The 17984-nt window shown below is 43.7% G+C and overlaps 1 protein-coding gene and 1 long non-coding RNA gene across 2 annotated transcripts; both read left to right on the forward strand.

The window, feature by feature from the left end:
- The first annotated feature begins 2161 nt into the window (after nt 1–2161).
- LOC121626783 lies at nt 2162–3057 on the forward strand. The gene is made up of 3 exons (XR_006007974.1): nt 2162–2241; nt 2599–2687; nt 2921–3057. It is a non-coding gene; the product is annotated as an uncharacterized LOC121626783 (long non-coding RNA).
- Nucleotides 3058–3555: 498 nt separating this feature from the next.
- LOC121626986 lies at nt 3556–9525 on the forward strand. The gene is made up of 14 exons (XM_041965744.1): nt 3556–3570; nt 4569–4665; nt 4815–4947; nt 5385–5625; nt 5850–6006; nt 6180–6273; nt 6640–6702; nt 6992–7197; nt 7572–7703; nt 8081–8268; nt 8533–8684; nt 8803–9039; nt 9167–9329; nt 9520–9525. The coding sequence occupies exons 1-14, from the start codon at nt 3556–3558 to the stop codon at nt 9523–9525; spliced, it is 1884 nt and encodes a 627-aa protein (XP_041821678.1).
- Nucleotides 9526–17984: the final 8459 nt, after the last annotated feature.

Raw genomic sequence — 17984 nt, forward strand, 5'->3', positions numbered from 1 at the left:
AAACCAGCTGTCTCTGAAGAGACAGTGAAGAGAGTTCATCTCTGCAGCAAACGTCAAACTATTGTTCGGTCACATTTCACAGGAGACAGGATAATGAGTCTGTTGATGAGTTCCTGAGTTAACGACCTCGTACCTTTCATGCCTGTCTATAGGTTCACACGCTCAGCCAGGAACACTCTGTCAGCAGGTGATGAGCCATGTGTCACATACCGTACCTGTAGGTGTGACACAGGTGTCGCATGTTGTCGCAGTTTGTCAGTGCACCTGAGCAGCTACAAGCAGCTTCACCATGTTTGGTTTTAAATCCGGCTCCAATCAGCAGAGCAACGCTGACTGAGCCCACAAGTCTAATGGGCTGAAACACACTCTGACAAATGATCAGATATTGACTTTGGTCCTTCACCACTGATTGATAAAGGAGCAGCACTGAGTTCTCAACTCTCTGCACTGACTTCCTGTCAGTTAGAGAACCGACTGAGGATTGATAAAACTGCTGCTTCTATATTCATCACCACATGGTTTAAAACCTAAATACGTCTCTGATGTTCTTCTCCAACTTTAACCCACGAGATCTGTGAGGATGGCAGGCGCTGCTCAGCTCCAGTCTTCGTTCAGGAAACCTTCTTCATGAACATGTCAAAGGATTTCTTGCTCAGTTACATTCTTCTGCTCGACAGTCGTGACTCTGTTGGTATGTGGAGCACAGAGTGTGGAATCCTTTAATTAAGAGCATAGACAGTACAGTAAAGCACCTACAGGTGGGTTGGGACATATTTACATGACAGGTAGCTCATCATGTGTGACTGTGTTGGGTCTCAACAGAAAGGCTCAATCTGACAGAAACATTTTCTAATGTTCCCAGTCTGGTTGAGAAAACCCCGTAAACTGCACAAATGTGATGCAAATTGTTCGTCAGATTTGATCTTTGACATAATTAACAGACGACAGGAAGGGCTCGTGTCCGTGGTTCTGCTCATAAACGGTCATTTTGTTCCATCTTTGACAAAATGTTTTCTGCCATGATGGAGAATATTTGTTGTCTTTGTGGACACATGATTGTATAAAGGTTATTCATTTTCACTGATTAAGACGTGTGCTTTGAATGTAAAAAAGGTGCATTAACAAGGCATCAAACAGCACTGGTTGGCTCCACCTGTAGCCCCACCCCTTCTACCTCCCTGGGTGTGAACAGCAGCGAGGACACACATAAAAAGAGAGAGAGAGAGAGAGAGAACAAAACAAACACTCAGGAAGAGGAACACAAGAATCGAAGGCAAGAACACTGTGGCTGGACAAAGACACACTGGCGCATGACAAGGGAGACGCCGACTATTTAGCAAGTGGAGGGTAATCAGGAACAGGTGGAGACAACAGGTGATCGGGTCGGACACACAGGTGACACATGAGGAAGGGGAAGTGCACTGAAACGAGAGGAGAGTTAGACCTTCAAAATAAAACAGGAAATGGCAAGACAGAAAATCCACCACCACCCAGGTGAGCGCGGTGCAGACAACCGAGGAGAACGTCAGTATTACGGTCACAACTTGATCTCAGATACAGTTAGAATATAAGAGGTCATTTTTTGTGCTTCTCCATTTAACAAGTTTTAGTAAGAGCTTATTCTCATCATTGATATTAATTATTTGTTGCTGGTAAACTGGAGAAATGTTTGAGTTGTATTATATTATCATATAATATAATATTAAAAAATGTTGGAGTTTGTCAGGGCTGCACAGTGGTTTGGTGGGTAGCAGCGTCGCCTCACAGCCTGACAACCGGTTCGCGTCCCGGTAAGGACGCCTGAGATCTTTCTGTGTGGAGTTTGCATGTTCTCCCTGTGCAGCGTGGGTTTTCACCGGGTTCTCCGGCTTCCTCCCACAGTCCAAAAACATGCTGAGGTTCACTGATGACTCTAAATTGTCCGTAGGTGTGAATGAGAGGTGTGCTTGGTTGTTTGTCTCTATGTGTAGCCCTGTGATAGGCTGGCGACCTGCCCAGGGTGTCCCCTGCCTTCGCCTGAGATGGCTGGTATAGGCTCCAGCCCCCCCGTGACCCTGCAGAGGATTAAACGGTGTACAGATAATGGATGGATGGAGTTTGTCAGGAAAAGACTTGAACTTTGAATGTGGCTGTGACTTTCTGTCCAACTGTGTGTCTTCCAGCTCTCTGCCAGCTGATTGGCCTCCTCCAACATGCTCCGCCCCCTGCTCCTCCTGTCTGCTCTCATTGGGCTGCTGCCTGGTAAGCACACACGCCCGAGGCAGCCATGTTGAAACTCCACCCACAAGACGAGTTGAGGGACTTCAGTAGAAGCAACATAATAAATTAGCAAACAGTCTGAGGACAAAGAGCAGAAAGACTTGAAGTCAGTCAGAAACTTTAAGTGCTGATAATCTGCCAAATATGGAGAGATGTTCCTGACACCTCTTTGTTTCTAAGAAGAAGTGGGACCTCATGATGTGATATGAAAAGTTTTGATTGACTGATAAACAAACTCTGTTTTATTCCTTCATGAAGTCAACATTTGAATCCTTCCCTGTTGTCCAACCAGCTCACAGACTCTAGTTCTGACGTCTCATGTGTCTCCATCGTCTTCAGGTGCTGAGCAGCAGTATGTTGGTTCTGCAACATTAAACATCTCCTCTTGTCCCATCTCATATTATGGAGAGCAGTTCACAACGCTGTATGTAAGTAGGAAGGAGCCTGATGCTTGAGAATATCTGTCTTTGTCCATCTAGTGTCTCATTAATGTCCAGTGCAGTGACACTGAATGTCTGAACATCAACTGATGTAACATCCAGAAGAGTGAGAGCTCTGACTGAAACCTCCACAACTCACTGAGTGAAGTGAAGTTGGCCAGAGCTCTTTGTAGAAAAGTTCTTTTGTTAATTCACTCGTTGTGTCTCTTTCATTTTAACAGGTGACTGCCACGAATGAATCATTCAAAGCCTGTTTCAACATGAGTATGGACTGTATTGTTGGGCCTGCACTCGATGATAATACATTTTTCTACAATGCAGTGGTTGACAATGAAACACATTACCATCAGAATTTGAATATTTCCAGGCCACTGATATGCTCACTGGAGTTCAGTGGGAATATCAGTTCACTTCCTGTGAGTGTTGTTCACTGTCATGACTCAATAAATGGAAATTTAACTGTTTAAACACTCAAAAGAACAAATTATCAAGAACTTTTCTGAAATCTCTTGGAGTAAATTTCCTAATACTGACAGTAACTCCTCTGTTGGCTCTTTACAGTTTTCTCTGACAATAAGCAGCTTTGGCTCACAAGCAGCTGTGAAATTAGAAGCAGAAGACCCGGGTCCACATGTGAGTATGAAGTGTCAAATGAAAGGAAAAACCAACATAAAGTGTCTTTGTGAGCTGTTGCCATTGATTTTACAAGTCTCTGGAACTCTACAGGAGGGATGAACACCATTCTTCCAAAAGATATTCCCTCATTTGGTGTTTAGATCGTTGACTGTGAAGGCCACGGCACATGATTCACATCATTTTCATGCTCATCAGAACATTCAGTGAGTCCTCGTACCCGATGGATGGAGGCACTGTCATCCTGGAAGAGACCACTCCCATCAGGATAGAAATGTTTCATCATTCTCAGTCGTCTGAGGAGGAGATGATCTTCTGTTTTTCCTGACAGATAAAAAACACTAACGCACGAGCGTCACGCTCATTAAATGTTCCCAGCCTGTTGAAACAGCGGTCAGTTGAGCTCCTGCCATCAGCCCCCCGACAATGAACCCTCTTTCAAAGTCACTTAGATCCTTTTGCCGTCTTGATTCAAAATCAGAGTCAACGAGACTGAACATGATTGGATGTTCATTGTTTGATTGCACCATGCAGTGAACCTGTGCAGAAGCATCTGCATTCATTATGTTTCTCCACTCGTTAATTCAGGTTTTCTTTTTAATTTGTCACCTGTTGTGTGTGTGTGTGTGTGAGTGTGTGTGTGTGTGTGAAGTGAATTTCATGTTCAAGCTGATGTGTGTAGGATTTGAACATTTCTGACTCCTAGTGGCGATATCAAGAAAGACACTTGGAGAAACCAATGCACACTGCTCCCCCATCACCCCTCACCCTCCCAAAGTGACCCAGTGATACTGACACCAAAGGATTGAAGGCAGCACATAGACTGCACCAGAGTTCAGCAGGATTGTTTCATTTCTCCACCAAAATGTATGATACCAGAATCATTTCAAGATGCTGGAATCACATCAAAGCTCCACACAGCGTCATGCAACCATGTGATCCCAACACCCCCAGTTTGAGTCCAGTCCAGGACCTTTGTTGCATAGCGACCCTCCCTCTTTTCTACTGTTGGCTATCTAAATAAAGACAAACATCAAACTACAAATACTTGAAGAAATCTGGACACAGTTACTTTTTACCATCAGTTGAACAAAAATAAGGCAACACGTCATGTTTAGTTGAACAAGCGGACAAGACAGAGTCATTTTTCTACTGAGTTTAGCTTCTTTTAATCATGTCTGAAATCATGATCTCTGCTCTGTGATCCTAACATTGGTTGTGTTTGTTGCTGTCTAGGAGTTTGAATTTGTGGCCAACGATGATTCTGTAGGTTCAGTGAATTTGACAAACACAGGCCCGATCTACAAAGACATCAGCGCATGCAGACAGTCAGGTTGGGAAATCCACTGGATCCATAAATCTACATAAATCTACCATTCAAAACTGAACTGTAGTATTAATATGTTGCTGTCTCTTGTTATTGGACAGTTTGTAAACTATAAAGTGAACTATGACATTTGAACCTGATTCTTCACTTCACAGGTGTTGTGTATTACTATGATGATGAGATCAGTTCTGACCCAGACACCTGCTCCACTGTTTACTGTGATAGTGTGGCAACCATTCAGCCCAACGACATATGTGGCCCTCTGGAGCGTTGTCATGGCAACAACACGTAAGTATGTGTGCTTCACGTTGACGAGAAGGAGCTGTGATGATACAGGAACTTGATGAGGAATCTTTATTCAGGGACGCGTCACTGAGAGCAACAGATTTGACTGCAGGAAGCTTTTAATGTGAAGCAGCAGCAGCAGGAAATGTTGGGTTTGCATCAGCAGGAACTCAACGCAGCTCAAATGCAGCTCTGATAGGAGCAAAGAGATGAGAGAACAGTGAGGCTGATATCTGTAACTGCTGTTGGCTGACATGTGGGCCAGACCTGAAAACATGACAATCAAATATTCAGGAGATAAATGCCTCAATTATGACATGAACATGAACAGAAGACTTCACTCCTGTAGTTTGTTTGTTTGAGGGCCCCCTGGTGGCCGCGGCCCTCAGCAGCAGCTGCTGATGGTGTTTGCTGTTTCTGTCCCTCTCCGCCTCCATCAGCTGCAAGTTTGTCCCCATCTGCACTGTGACCGGCCCCGCTGTCATTGACTTTAACGACCAACTGAAGACTGTGGAGGATCGGTGTGGGTACACCCTGCTGACAGGTTCATCAATCGAAAACCTCACTGTGGTGGCGAACTTCCAGGAACGTCGTCGTAGAGATGTGAGCTTTTTGGACAGCGTGACACTGCGGCTGCAGGGGCAGGATGATGTTCACCTGGAACAAGGCGGGATAGTTAAGGTAAGCTACCTACAGCCACAGTCTGGTGTCAGTGTGGACTGTGATCCCAAATCCTCGTCACATCCTCTGCTGAGTCAGCTCTCATCTTTCTTCTCAGTCACATTAGAAGCAGTTGTTTGAATTCTGGTGAACTCAGTGGTTGTTGCAGTGAAAACAGTCTGTTTGTGTGTGTTTGTGATGTTTGAGCTGTGTTTCCTCCACTTTGTCTCTCTGCTGTGATGCAGGAGGGGAACACAACACTGACCATCAACGGCTTGGCTTTTCTGGGAAACAGTGTGTTGATCTTTGTGGACCCGACTGGAGTCGCAGTCTACGTGTGGCAATCCGAGTCCATTACTTTGGTCTTCTTTGATGGGAACACTGCACAGATCATCTTCATAGGTACAGAAACTGAAATCCTGCCACTCACCACACAGGATAAGACTAGTAATTGTGGTGCTCAGCCCTCATCTGGGGCATCAGGACTAAACTCAGCTGTCCTTTAGTGAGCTGCTGTTCACCCAGTATGAACGTTGACACTGATCTGACCCACATCCTGTACTGAACCTGTCCAGGACCTGCAGAACTAGATTCAGGACTGCTGGGATTGTGTGCCAACTCCAGCGCGTCTGTGAGTGATGAGAGACTTACTGAGGACATTGGCAGCAGGTGAGACCTCAATCACAACCCACTGAATGCTGTTGATCACCGGGTTCAATGTACTTTGTAGTCTCATATTGAAATTCAGTTCCTGAACACATCTTAACTTGTCTGGACTCTTAATATTTTGGTTGACTCTGTATGTTGTGATTTCTTGGTTGTCTCACAACAATGAGCATTTCCAGGACTTGACTTTGAAATGATCTGGACGCCTCTTGAAAAAGAAGAAAGGTTCTTCTGCCTTTTGACTTGTGGACTGAAACAAAGACACAAAGCTAATGTGTATCTATAACACTCAGAAAGTGTGTTTGTGTTTATCTGAATAAGTCAGAGCAGGGGAACAGTCCTCACCTTGTGTTGTGTGTCGCCCTCTAGCTGTGAGGTGCAGTACAATGACACTGCTGACAGTTCCATCAACTGCACCATGATGACTGAACGGTGAGCAGAAGAAACATCTCTCTGTATTCTACTTCCATCTGTGTGCTGAATGACATGTTCCATCACATGTTGAATGTCATGTGATGTGAGGAGGGATGGGAGATAAACACACCTGAACTCATTTGGGGAACAGAGTTAATCACATTTTGTGTGAACAGAAATCTGTGTGACATGAAGCTTCAACAGCTGTCCCGTGTTTAGGTTTATTCCCAGTTATAGAACGTAACACAGCGCTGACTGGACTTCATCCTTCTGTCTCCCTTTCTGTCTCTTCACATCTGTGGAACAGCTGTAACCTCCTGTTGGAGGAGCCCTTCACCGCCTGTCACAACCACACCGACCCAGAGTCCTACGTAAACGCCTGCATCGACACTTTGTGCAAATACCCTGCGGTGGACGGTCTGAACTGTCAGTTCCAGGAGGCCTATGCCAGAAGCTGCAGCTTGCGCAGCAGCAACGACACACTGGACAGCTGGAGGTCAACGGTCGGCTGCTGTAAGACTTCTCTCACTTCAGTTCAATTGAGTGAAGCTTTATCAACGAGTCGCTTTGAATGACAGAATTCACATTTAAACAAATGGGAACTTGTTCTACTTTCATTCAAACTGAAATACTGAAAGACAACAAATGTCTGACAGGAAAAAGTCTTTCTCTGTAATTTTTTGAGTGAAACTTTCAGTTTTCACAGCAGTTTGTGGAGAATTGATTAAATTGGCGTTGCAGTCATTGTGTGTTTGTGACAGAATCAATCAGTCATCTGCATTAAAAACAGCCAGTGTCTGTACTGAACACTGTTTCTTTAGTGCCATTTTATTATTTCACTTTGTACCATTATAGTATACATGTGTATCTCTCTGTGTCTCTCTCAGCCCCCCCTCAGCCCTTCTGTCAGGGAAGGATCTGCAGCGATCATGAGTTCTGTGCTGAGACCATCAGTGGTGGAATCGGCTGCTTCTGTCGGGCCATTTTTGCCTTCCCGTACAGATCGAATGACGCTTTGGGTACGTCAGCTGTGACACAACAACACGACTGACTTGTGCAGAGTCCTGATCCTCAGAGGCTGCAGGGTTTTCTCACAGGGAGAGTTGTTTCACACAAATTGTGGAGCTGCTGATAACTGACCTTCAACACTCAGTTTGACTGAATGTTTGTCATCAGGAGCACAGACGAACCAAACGACCATAAAAACTGGTCGTTTGGTTCCCTCCTTTATTTCTGCCTGTAGAGCAGCTCTGAATGAAAGAAAAGACAAATGTCAGCAAAGCAGGACTGAATGGTTTGACTTGTTGTGTCCCACATGGTGTAAATGTCTGTACAGTCTGTCCTCTCTCTCATGGTCATGTTCCTGTTTCCCTCGTCTGTCCTGCTGGACATTCAGGTCACCCGACGGTCTGCGAGGAGAACTCAGCCTCAGTTACTCTGGTCGGGTGTCTCCTGGAGGAGAAAGGCATCGACTATACGTTGTTACACCTCAATGACCCCACCTGCACGGGTCAGAGAGATGAGCTGGACCACATGGTGACCTTCAGCTACAACGGCAGCAACACCTGTGGGACGGAGGTCATGGTGGGTTCTCCACCACGTCTTTACTCTCAACAAGCAGCCAAATCTCTTCCAGCACTCTGCTGAGCTTCTCCTGCTCTCCTCTGGTTTGGGATCTTTCTGTGGTTTGGTTTCAGCTGTGACCTCCTTGGTTTCTAGAGATATTGGTCATCTATGAAGCTGATTCTCACCAGTCAACACCTAACAAATGTCTCACTGCACAGCTGAATGTAAAGAGTTGTGATGAATTTGTGCCAGAACAACATCTGAATCTCTGTGATCCTGCAGGCCAACAACAGCCAACTGATCTACATGAACAGCATCGTAGGCAACAACAGCGTCTCTGACAACATCACTCGCCAGGACCAAGTCTTCATCGACTTCTCCTGCGTCTTCACTCAGCCAGATGTCAACACTGTGACCTTCAGAATCAAAGACAGGTGAGTGGAGGCTGTTAACTTTGTGTTGTGAAGCTTGTTGTGAAGAGGTTTGTGAGTATAAGACAGCTGAGCTGTGTGTGTGTGTGTGTGTGTGTGTGTGTGTGTGTGTTCTCTGCAGCTCTGTGATTGAGACGATCACATCTGGAACTTGGAATTACACTCTGACCATGAAGGCCTATACCGACGCCGGACGCACGCAAGCTGTGGACTCCAACACTGAAGTCCAGTTGAACCAGCAGATCTGGGTGGAGCTGGAGACTGACGGGCTGGGTGACGGTTTGGTCGCCCTGGTGACCGACTCCTGCTGGGCAGCCAACCAGGCTGAGAGTCTGAGATACAACCTGATTGTAGACGGGTGAGACGCTCACAGAGGTGGTCGCTGCTCGCTGCTGTTCCAAATGAATCAGAAGCAGGGACTGCTTTTTGATTCCTGAAAACAAAGTGTGCTCTGATGTGATGTGTGTTTTCCTGTTTGTCAACAGCTGTGCGAACCCTGATGATCAGACGGTGAATGTGGTGGGAAACGGAGAGGGAACGTCCAACTACTTCTTCTTCAACATGTTCCAGTTCTCTAGGAGCTCTTCTGAGGTCTCCATGCACTGCAAAGTCAACCTGTGTGCCAGCCTGAACCAGACCTGCACCCCGGTACGCCTTCCAAACACACCACACACACACACGAAACAAGCTGCTCATCACTGAAAACAGGCCCTAGCCCCCACGAGTTCTTCTGAAAAGCAGTTAGAACAGCAGTTTACAGATGTGTCAGACTGCTGCGGAGCTTCCATCACCTCCACCAAAGACTTTCTGTTTGCTCTTTGTTTGTTCACTCTTCTAGTCCTGAACTGTTTGACATGAGCTGCATCACTCTTGAACAAGGCACCGGGGGTGGATGAGATCCGCCCTGAGTACCTCAAGTTCCTGGATGTTGTGGGGCTGTCTTGGCTTACATGCCTCTGCAACATTGCGTGGCAGTTGGGGACAGTGCCCCTGGACCGGCAGACCGGGGTGGTGGTCCCTCTATTTAAGAAGGGGGACCGGAGGGTGTGCTCCAACTATAGGGGGATCACACTCCTCAGCCTCCCTGGTAAAGTCTATTCCAGGGTACTGGAGAGGAGAATTCGGCCGATAGTCAAACCGCGGATTCAGGAGGAACAATGCGGTTTTCATCCTGGTCGTGGAACACTGGACCAGCTCAACACCCTCCGCAGGGTGCTCGAGGGTTCATGAGAGTTTGCCCAACCAGTCCACATGTGTTTTGTGGATTTGGCGAAGGCATTCGACCGTGTCCCTCGTGGCATTCTGTGGGAGGTGCTTCGGGAGTATGGAGTCCGGGGCCCTCTACTACGGGCCGTCCGGTCTCTGTATGACCGGAGCAGGAGCTTGGTTCACATTGCCGGCAGTAAGTCAGACTTGTTCCTAGTGCATGTTGGACTCCGGCAGGGCTGCCCTTTGTCACCGGTTCTGTTCATTATTTTTATGGACAGAATTTCTCGGTGCAGCCAAGGGCCGGAGGGAGTCTGGTTTGGGGACCACAGGATCTCATTTCTGCTTTTTGCGGATGATGTTGTCCTGTTGGCTTCTTCGAACCAGGACCTCCAGCATGTGTTGGGGGGGTTTGCAGCCGAGTGCAAAGCGGCTGGGATGAGAATCAGCACCTCCAAGTCCGAGGCCATGGTTCTCGACCGGAAAAGGGTGGCTTGCCTCCTCCAGGTTAGAGGAGAGATCCTGCCTCAAGTGGAGGAGTTTAAGTATCTTGGGGTCTTGTTCACAAGTGAGGGAAGGATGGAATGTGAGATTGACAGGTGGATCGGTGCGGCAGCTGCAGTGATGCGGTCGTTGTACCGGTCCGTCGTGGTGAAGAAGGAGCTGAGCTGAAAGGCAAAGCTCTCTATTTACCGGCCAATCTACGTTCCTACCCTCACCTATGGTCATGAACTTTGGGTCATGACCGAAAGAACAAGATCTCGGATACAAGCGGCTGAAATGAGTTTCCTCCACAGGGTGGCGGGGCGCTCCCTTAGAGATAGGGTGAGGAGCTCTGTCACTCGGGGGGAGCTCAGAGTACAGCCGCTGCTCCTCCACGTCAAGAGGAGCCAGCTGTGGTGGCTCAGGCATCTTTACCGGATGCCTCCTGGACACCTTCCTGGGAGGGTGTTCCGGGCATGTCCCACCGGGAAGAGACCCCGGGGAAGACCCAGGACACGCTGGAGGGACTATGTCACTCGGCTGGCCTGGGAACGCCTCGGGGTCCTCCCGGAAGAGCTGGAGGAAGTGTCTGGGGAGAGGGAAGTCTGGGCATCCCTGCTTAGACTGCTGCCCCCGCGACCCGGCCCCGGATAAGCGGAAATCAATGGATGGATGGATGGCACTCTTGAACACTCTGTGCAGCTGAAACAACATTTAGATCATCCAGCAACATTTGATGGCATTTTGCCTCCAGGTGGCGATGCAGCAACATGGTTTGGTCCTTGTCCAAAGAGCAAATATTCCCAGACAAGATTTGGTTAATCTCCAGAAATCAGAATGGTGGCCTTTCACTGTGTGTATTTTATGTTCCATCAGATTTCTATATATTTTCTCTTATTGCAATCAGAATTGTAAAGGCAGGACAAAGGAGCACTTTCTGCTCATTGTTTGAGTTCTTATTCAACATGTAAACTATCAAACTGAAGGATCCAGAAGGTGAGATGTTGTCGATCACCAGCAACAGTCCAGCATGAAGGGATCAGTGTTGGTCCTCTTCAACCTGCACTTTATCTCTCTCTGTCTTTCACTTCCAGGATTGTAGCGGAGGTCTTCGGAAACGCAGATCTGCTGGGTCCAAATATTTAGATGAAGCTCCGACCTTCATCTCCATGACCTGGACTAATTAAGTAAGACACAACTCTGCTACTGACTGGTGACATCAGAGTATATATACTATATCAGTACGTGAGTGATTCTTATAGTATCTGTTGTCTACAGCTGCTTTAGACTGTGGAAATAGTTTCTCTGCTGATCAGTTCTTGAAACCCTGCAGCCATCTGAAGGTAGCAGGACACACGTGTTGATAAATCTGCAGCCAGAGTGCTGTGCCAACACTTCAGTGCCAAAGCCCGTCCTCAGTCAAAAAACAGCCACATAGGTCATCTGTGCATGTAGGCCATAACAAAACTGTTGACCTTTGTGACCTGAAATCAGTACCAGCCTGCTTTAGGATCACCACATTGATACACATCAAACTGGTAGTCTGAGCTCATTAATAAGTGGAAGAAGAAGGAAGAACCATGACATGAGTGATATCTGATGATCTGATGTTGAAAGTAAGACGTGAGTCTGACAGGGAGGTTTTTCTGCTCAGGTTTCACACTCATCACAAACAACAGAGTGAAGAGAGTTCAAGAGTCAAACATGTTGGTTTCAGTCAGGATGCAGGTTTGCAGAAAAGACGTCACTCACAGTTTGGTCTGGTTGTCTTCTCAGGTTGTTTCCACGGTAACTCTGACCGACAGGCTATCGACCTTCACATTGATTCCTGAGTTTTACGTCGTCCTAATCCAGAGCCTGATTGTGTGAATGCTTTTGTTTTCGAATGACGTGTCCTGAAAGATTAGCTCACTTAGCTCACAAGCCATGCTCGCTCACACAGTAATAAAGAGACACTTCTGCCCCTCTTCCAGCTGAGATTGGGTTGATTCAGTCCAGATTCCCCTCAGATGGCAGAAATGATTTCACTGATTGGATCCTTTAAAAGTGAATCTTCCATCAGAGCAGAGCATGTTAGCGTGACTCATTTCTCAATAACAAACCTGAGCTAATCTTTGATGGAGCGTCTCTGAGCAGAATGTGTTGCTGTGCCTTCCTCACTGGTTTCCACACTGCAAACACAGCACCTTTTTATTTCCTGAAATATGAAACACTATAAAAAACATAATCAAAAACAATATGGTGAAGGAAAGTGTGTGTTGGGAAGCTTGGGATTAACAATATATGTATCAACATGTTATTCGTTCTATCGTGAATCAACACTCCTATCATTAACAATAATCAGATGTTATTTGGAACAACTAATGATCATGAATGATTAAGTGTTGTCTGCATATTACAGTGTGTGACATGGAGTGGACAACACTGTATAACTTTAAAATCCTTATAAATCCTGATAATATTTACCTTTTCATTCTTTTCTGGAGACAGCAGTTTCTGTCAGCTTGTGCCTGTAACATGATATCAGCTCATCACATCAGTTCAGTTTGATCCATGGTTGATGGTTGAAGCTTTGCCACAACGAGGTTTAGAAGTTCACTCTGAGGAAAACAATGAATTCAGTGCAAATGCAGCATCAACATGTTGATGATTTACAGATTCCAGGTCAGTCAGAAGTGATCTGTGTAGCCTCACTGCACTGACAATCTAAACACAAGACTGGATCCTGCTGTCACGCCCAAAGACACTGACAAGTTTTCTAATACAAGCTTAAATTCAGGACAGCAACGAAAACTAAATATGAAATGTTTTTAATAATGTCGGAATTTTAGCGACATTATTGTCACTTGTAAACATAAACTTTTTGAATCATAAAAACAAAATGGTTTCTTTTACAACTCAACATGATGTGATTTAACTAGCCAACAAAATATGATCCAAAACTGTGGCCTTCATATAGCTGAGATACGAGTTATGCTGTATCATCTTTTTTATGTTACTATTATTGTTCATTATTAAGCAACAAAAAAATAAATAAAATGAGTTTGTGGGAAAATCAAAACTATGAGTTGGGTTCATTCTTCTGAAACTTGAGGCCACTTCTTGGTGAAATTGTCACAGCCTCTCACGTTCACTTGTGATAACTTATTGTGAATTTGTTGAAGTTATTGTTGAAGATGTTGTAAAAAAGTGTAATGTAAAAAGTTGGCATCATACACTCCTACAAAACACAGACAGCTGAAATTAGTATGTTTCATACAGTATGTATCATGAAAACATTTCTACAGTAGGTTTCAAAGGGACTTTTCTATGTACTGGTAGCCTGAACTAAAAATCTGCTCATGCACTGATAAGAATTTGTATTGTGTCCATTTAATGAAAGCCAAATTATCCAAAATATTTCTCAAATGATATCGGACTTGCAACAAACTGACCGATTCACACGCTCTGATCTGCAAATCTCCCATTGAACCAAATCCTGTTTTTGTGTAAAACCAGACTCTGCTGCCTGGTCTGTCAATATTTATAGTTCCTGGCCTTGATATGCTTGTTAACCTGTTGTCTTTATTCAGTGGAGAACACACAACGCCCTCGTATTTTAGATGTGTTGTTGTGACCCTCCAGAGACTGTACTATGTCAGTAGCATAAAAAGTACCTTATGCAGAAATTTGTCCTCTGTGAATCTTGTGGTGCAGTTTGGTCTTTTTAATGGATTATATTTTACTGATTCCAGTCACGAGAGGTGAGTAAAACCAGTGCAGGCCAGTTTTGAGCCTCAGTGTTTAAATTTCAGTAACATAACTTGTACATACGTATCTTCTCTATTTTCAAGCATTGTACTTCTCTACATTTGAGTTGCAATTGTTACAATAATGAGAAAAGTAACATGAAAAATGTGTTGTCTTCATGAAACTTCAGTATTTTAATTATGGTTACTTCATTCATTCCATTGTATTACTGTGGTACATGTAGATTAGTGTACATAGTCAACAGCTGAACACTTTAGCACTACATTCACTCGGGACAAAATGTGAGGAAATAACTTGGATTCGGTATTTTTTGAACCTGACAAATAGCCAACATAACTTAAATTAATTTCCAATATCACAGTTGCTTGTCTTTAAAAAAAACAACACGTTTTCAGGTAACTTTTGTTCAAAATCAAGACTGTAACATTTCTGAGCAGGTTTTACCTTTTAGTTAATGTTTATTTTGTCAGGAAATCTCATTGAAATTACGATAACTTTTCCAATAGAGACCTGAGAGAACAAACAACATTCACAAGAGCACCAAAACAACACAACTGCACAATAAACAAGGAATTTACCAAAACAATTAGAAGAATCATAAAAATCATAATAAAGCTTTAAAATCTTCAAGGGGAATGTAGACTCTTGTCCAAGGGCAGTTTGTAGGTCAGAATCTGAATCAGAATGGGTTTTACTGGCCAAGTATGTGCGCACATACAAGGAATTTGTTCATCAGGGTGACGACTTGTGGGAAGAAGCTGTTTTTATGTCAGCTTGTCATGGTGATCGGTGAACGGTAGCGGGGAGAAGCTGGAACAGGTTGTGTCCAGGATGTGAGGGGTCTGCAGTGATGTTTCCTGCCCGTATCCTAAGACTGGGGGTGTGCAAGTCCAGAATAAGGGCAGGTTGGCACCAATAAGATAAAACTTTATTTATTCCCAGCCGGGGAAATTTGGGAAGTACAGCAGCATATCATAGCAGTGGGGAGAAAAAATAGCAGCAGAGGTGGAGAACATTCGAAAAAAAAAAACAAAATGCAAAATAAAAAGTAGACTATATATATGTACATATTATACAAGCAAAATTAAATTTGACTATTTTAAAGAAAAATAAAATATGTAGAAAAAATATATAAAAAATATGTAAAAAGTGTGTATTGCCCCAGTAGCTGTGGAAAAAAAGAACAATGTAAACTGCCTTCAGATCAAAAATAATAGTGTTACTACTACTGCACAGAAGAATAAAATATACAAAACAGTAAATGCTACGTAAACATTGCACAAAATGTAAAAGAAAATATGTAATATTGCACAAACTGTATGGATATGAGCTTAATTTGTCAAACAACATCAACACCGTCTTATGTTAAATGATGCTGGAGCTGAATAATCTGACATCTGATGGAATGAAGGACCTGCGGTAGCGTTCCTTCTTACACACTGGATGCAGCAGTCTGTTACCAAAGGAGCTGCTAAGGGCCCCCACTGTGTCATGCAGGGGGTAGGAGGGGTTGTCCATGATGGATGTCAGCTTTGCTAACATCCTCCTCTCACCTACATCCTTAGTGGTGTCCAGAGGGCAGTCGAGGACAGATCCACACTGTAAATAATTTCTGTAAATTTACGGCAGTTTCAACAAACAGTGATTTACTGTTAATATTACAGAAAATCTGTGAAATTACAGCTCATTTACTGTTTTTTTTAACTGAACTCTAATGTATTCCTATTGTACAGCACTTTACCGTGCTATCTAAGTGTCTTAGATAACAGTATCATGCAATATTTTTGGCATTCTGGGAAAAAATTGCCTGAGCTGCACATGTGCACAGCTTTTTACCTTGCTACAGCTTGTTCAATCCATCTCCATCTTACTACTTATTTGGTAAGTAGAAACTGTCTTTGATTGTTTGAGAAGATCATGTTTTTACATTGCATGATCTTCTCACACATTGACTATTGTTTCACTAACTGGGCACTGGCATGTTCATCAGCACTCAAACCAATAGAATCCCTTTATAAAAAAAACTTTAAAGACACTGGACAAAAAACCTTACTCTTATCACATCTGTAATATCCTTAAAAAGTATGGTTTTCTAAGTTTTCATAGTTTCAAGGTCTATAAATTTGCCTGCGCTATATACAAAAGTCTTCACGGTCTTATGAGGGGTATGAACACCAGGGCCTGTGACAGAGGAGACGTAGAGATCCCTTCCAGACGTACCACTTTTGGTAGAAATGTGTTGTCTGTTTTTTTGGGGGGACATCTGGAACAGTCTTCCCTCCACAGTAAGGGAAGGTCTTACATATTCATCTTTTAAAGGAAAGCTTAAAGACTGGTTAAAGGATGCCCAGAAGTGTGTCCATTAAGTAGACTGAGACCACTGGATCTGGTGAAGTTGGACTGTATTAAATTGCGTGCTTGTGAATGTAATTTTGAAATGTGTATTTTTATGTAATGTGTACTTCCATGTTTTTAAAGTGTACTTCCATGTATTTTTATTAGGCAACTAACATTCTGCCCAAGGACTACAGTTGCAAATTAGCTAATCAGCTGTAAACTGGCACATTTACAGCAATGTTCATCAATGTGCACTGTCCTAAATAAATAATAAATAAATAAAATGTTTTATATTACATATTGTATTATTGTTGGATTTGATTTGATTAGTTTTGCTAGCACTGATGATGAGAAGCCTAACTTACAGCATGTGCACATGCTAGAATGATTTTGGTTAACATACTGTAGCTAAATTTTTAAGAAATGATAGGCAGACAACATAAGGAACACATTTTAATTTCTACAAAGTTAACGTTTGTCAGTGCATTAATGAAACTTTATGATAGTTTGTGTAACATTTTACCGTCTAACGTTAGGCTAATTCAACACCCAGTTGAAACACAGTGTGCAGGGTCCAAAACTAACACTGTTTTTATTGGTTTTGTTGTACTTTAGTGGTTCTCTTATCGGTATTTTTTGATTACTTAATACATACCTGAAAACTCATAAGAGGAGAAAAATGTGACATGTTGGTAAACCAGTCCCCTGTAGCAGGTCTGGGAGCATCCTGCTCCAGAAGAAACATGTTGTGATTTTAACATGTTGCATGAAGCATTCGGGTGGCTGTTTAGTTAAAAGACTGACCAACATTCGTTCATTTCTGCAGACATGAATACCTTTACGGTAAAGTAAAGAGTGAAATACGGACTTCCCTTATCCCGTGGGAATAAATGTTTTTCTATCTTGTATTGTGTACTGTAATTGCCTATTCGTTTGTATTTGTATTAATTTTCTGACATTTCCCTGATATTGCAGATGCAGTAGATGTTTTCACCACTGCCCAGTGATCATAGTAAGAAGCATACCCCGATATTCATCACATGACACAATTAATCAATTATCAGTCGGCTACTTACTTGTGTGGCATTTGACATACTGGGTGAAGGTGGGGAGAGTTGAAGACAGGGTAGTGTGGTTGTGGTTGAGATGAGGACGAAGGCCTGGGGGTGCGATGTTTGCAGCTGTGAGACCAGTGTGTAAGTGACAAGCCCGGAGGCACGAGGTTTCAGGACTGAAGAATGCAGACCACAGACACCACAGCGAGGTTTCAAAATAAAGGGAAAATTTATTCACAAAAGACCCCAATATAGGCTTGGTAATGCAACAAAGTACAATGAAAAGCGCTAAGGATAAACTTGACTGGCAAAGAGCAAAAACTATCAATGGCTCAAAAATGGCTCGATAACAAAGTGACAAACAAAAGATACAAGACTAGACTAATCACAAAACTTACAAGGGAAACACGAGACAAGGATCTTGGAACGCTAGATAGCAAGGCAGTACAAGACATGGCACAAGACAATCTGG

Source organism: Chelmon rostratus, chromosome 23 (assembly GCF_017976325.1).
Source record: "Chelmon rostratus isolate fCheRos1 chromosome 23, fCheRos1.pri, whole genome shotgun sequence".
Classification (NCBI taxonomy): Eukaryota; Metazoa; Chordata; class Actinopteri; order Chaetodontiformes; family Chaetodontidae; genus Chelmon; species Chelmon rostratus.

Excerpts from the sequence above, each read along its gene's own strand:
- LOC121626986 (XM_041965744.1), top strand. Across the intron at positions 6,703-6,991 it reads TGCACCATGATGACTGAACG|CTGTAACCTCCTGTTGGAGG; the intron begins GTGAGCAGAAGA and ends TCTGTGGAACAG. Across the intron at positions 8,685-8,802 it reads ACCTTCAGAATCAAAGACAG|CTCTGTGATTGAGACGATCA; the intron begins GTGAGTGGAGGC and ends TGTTCTCTGCAG.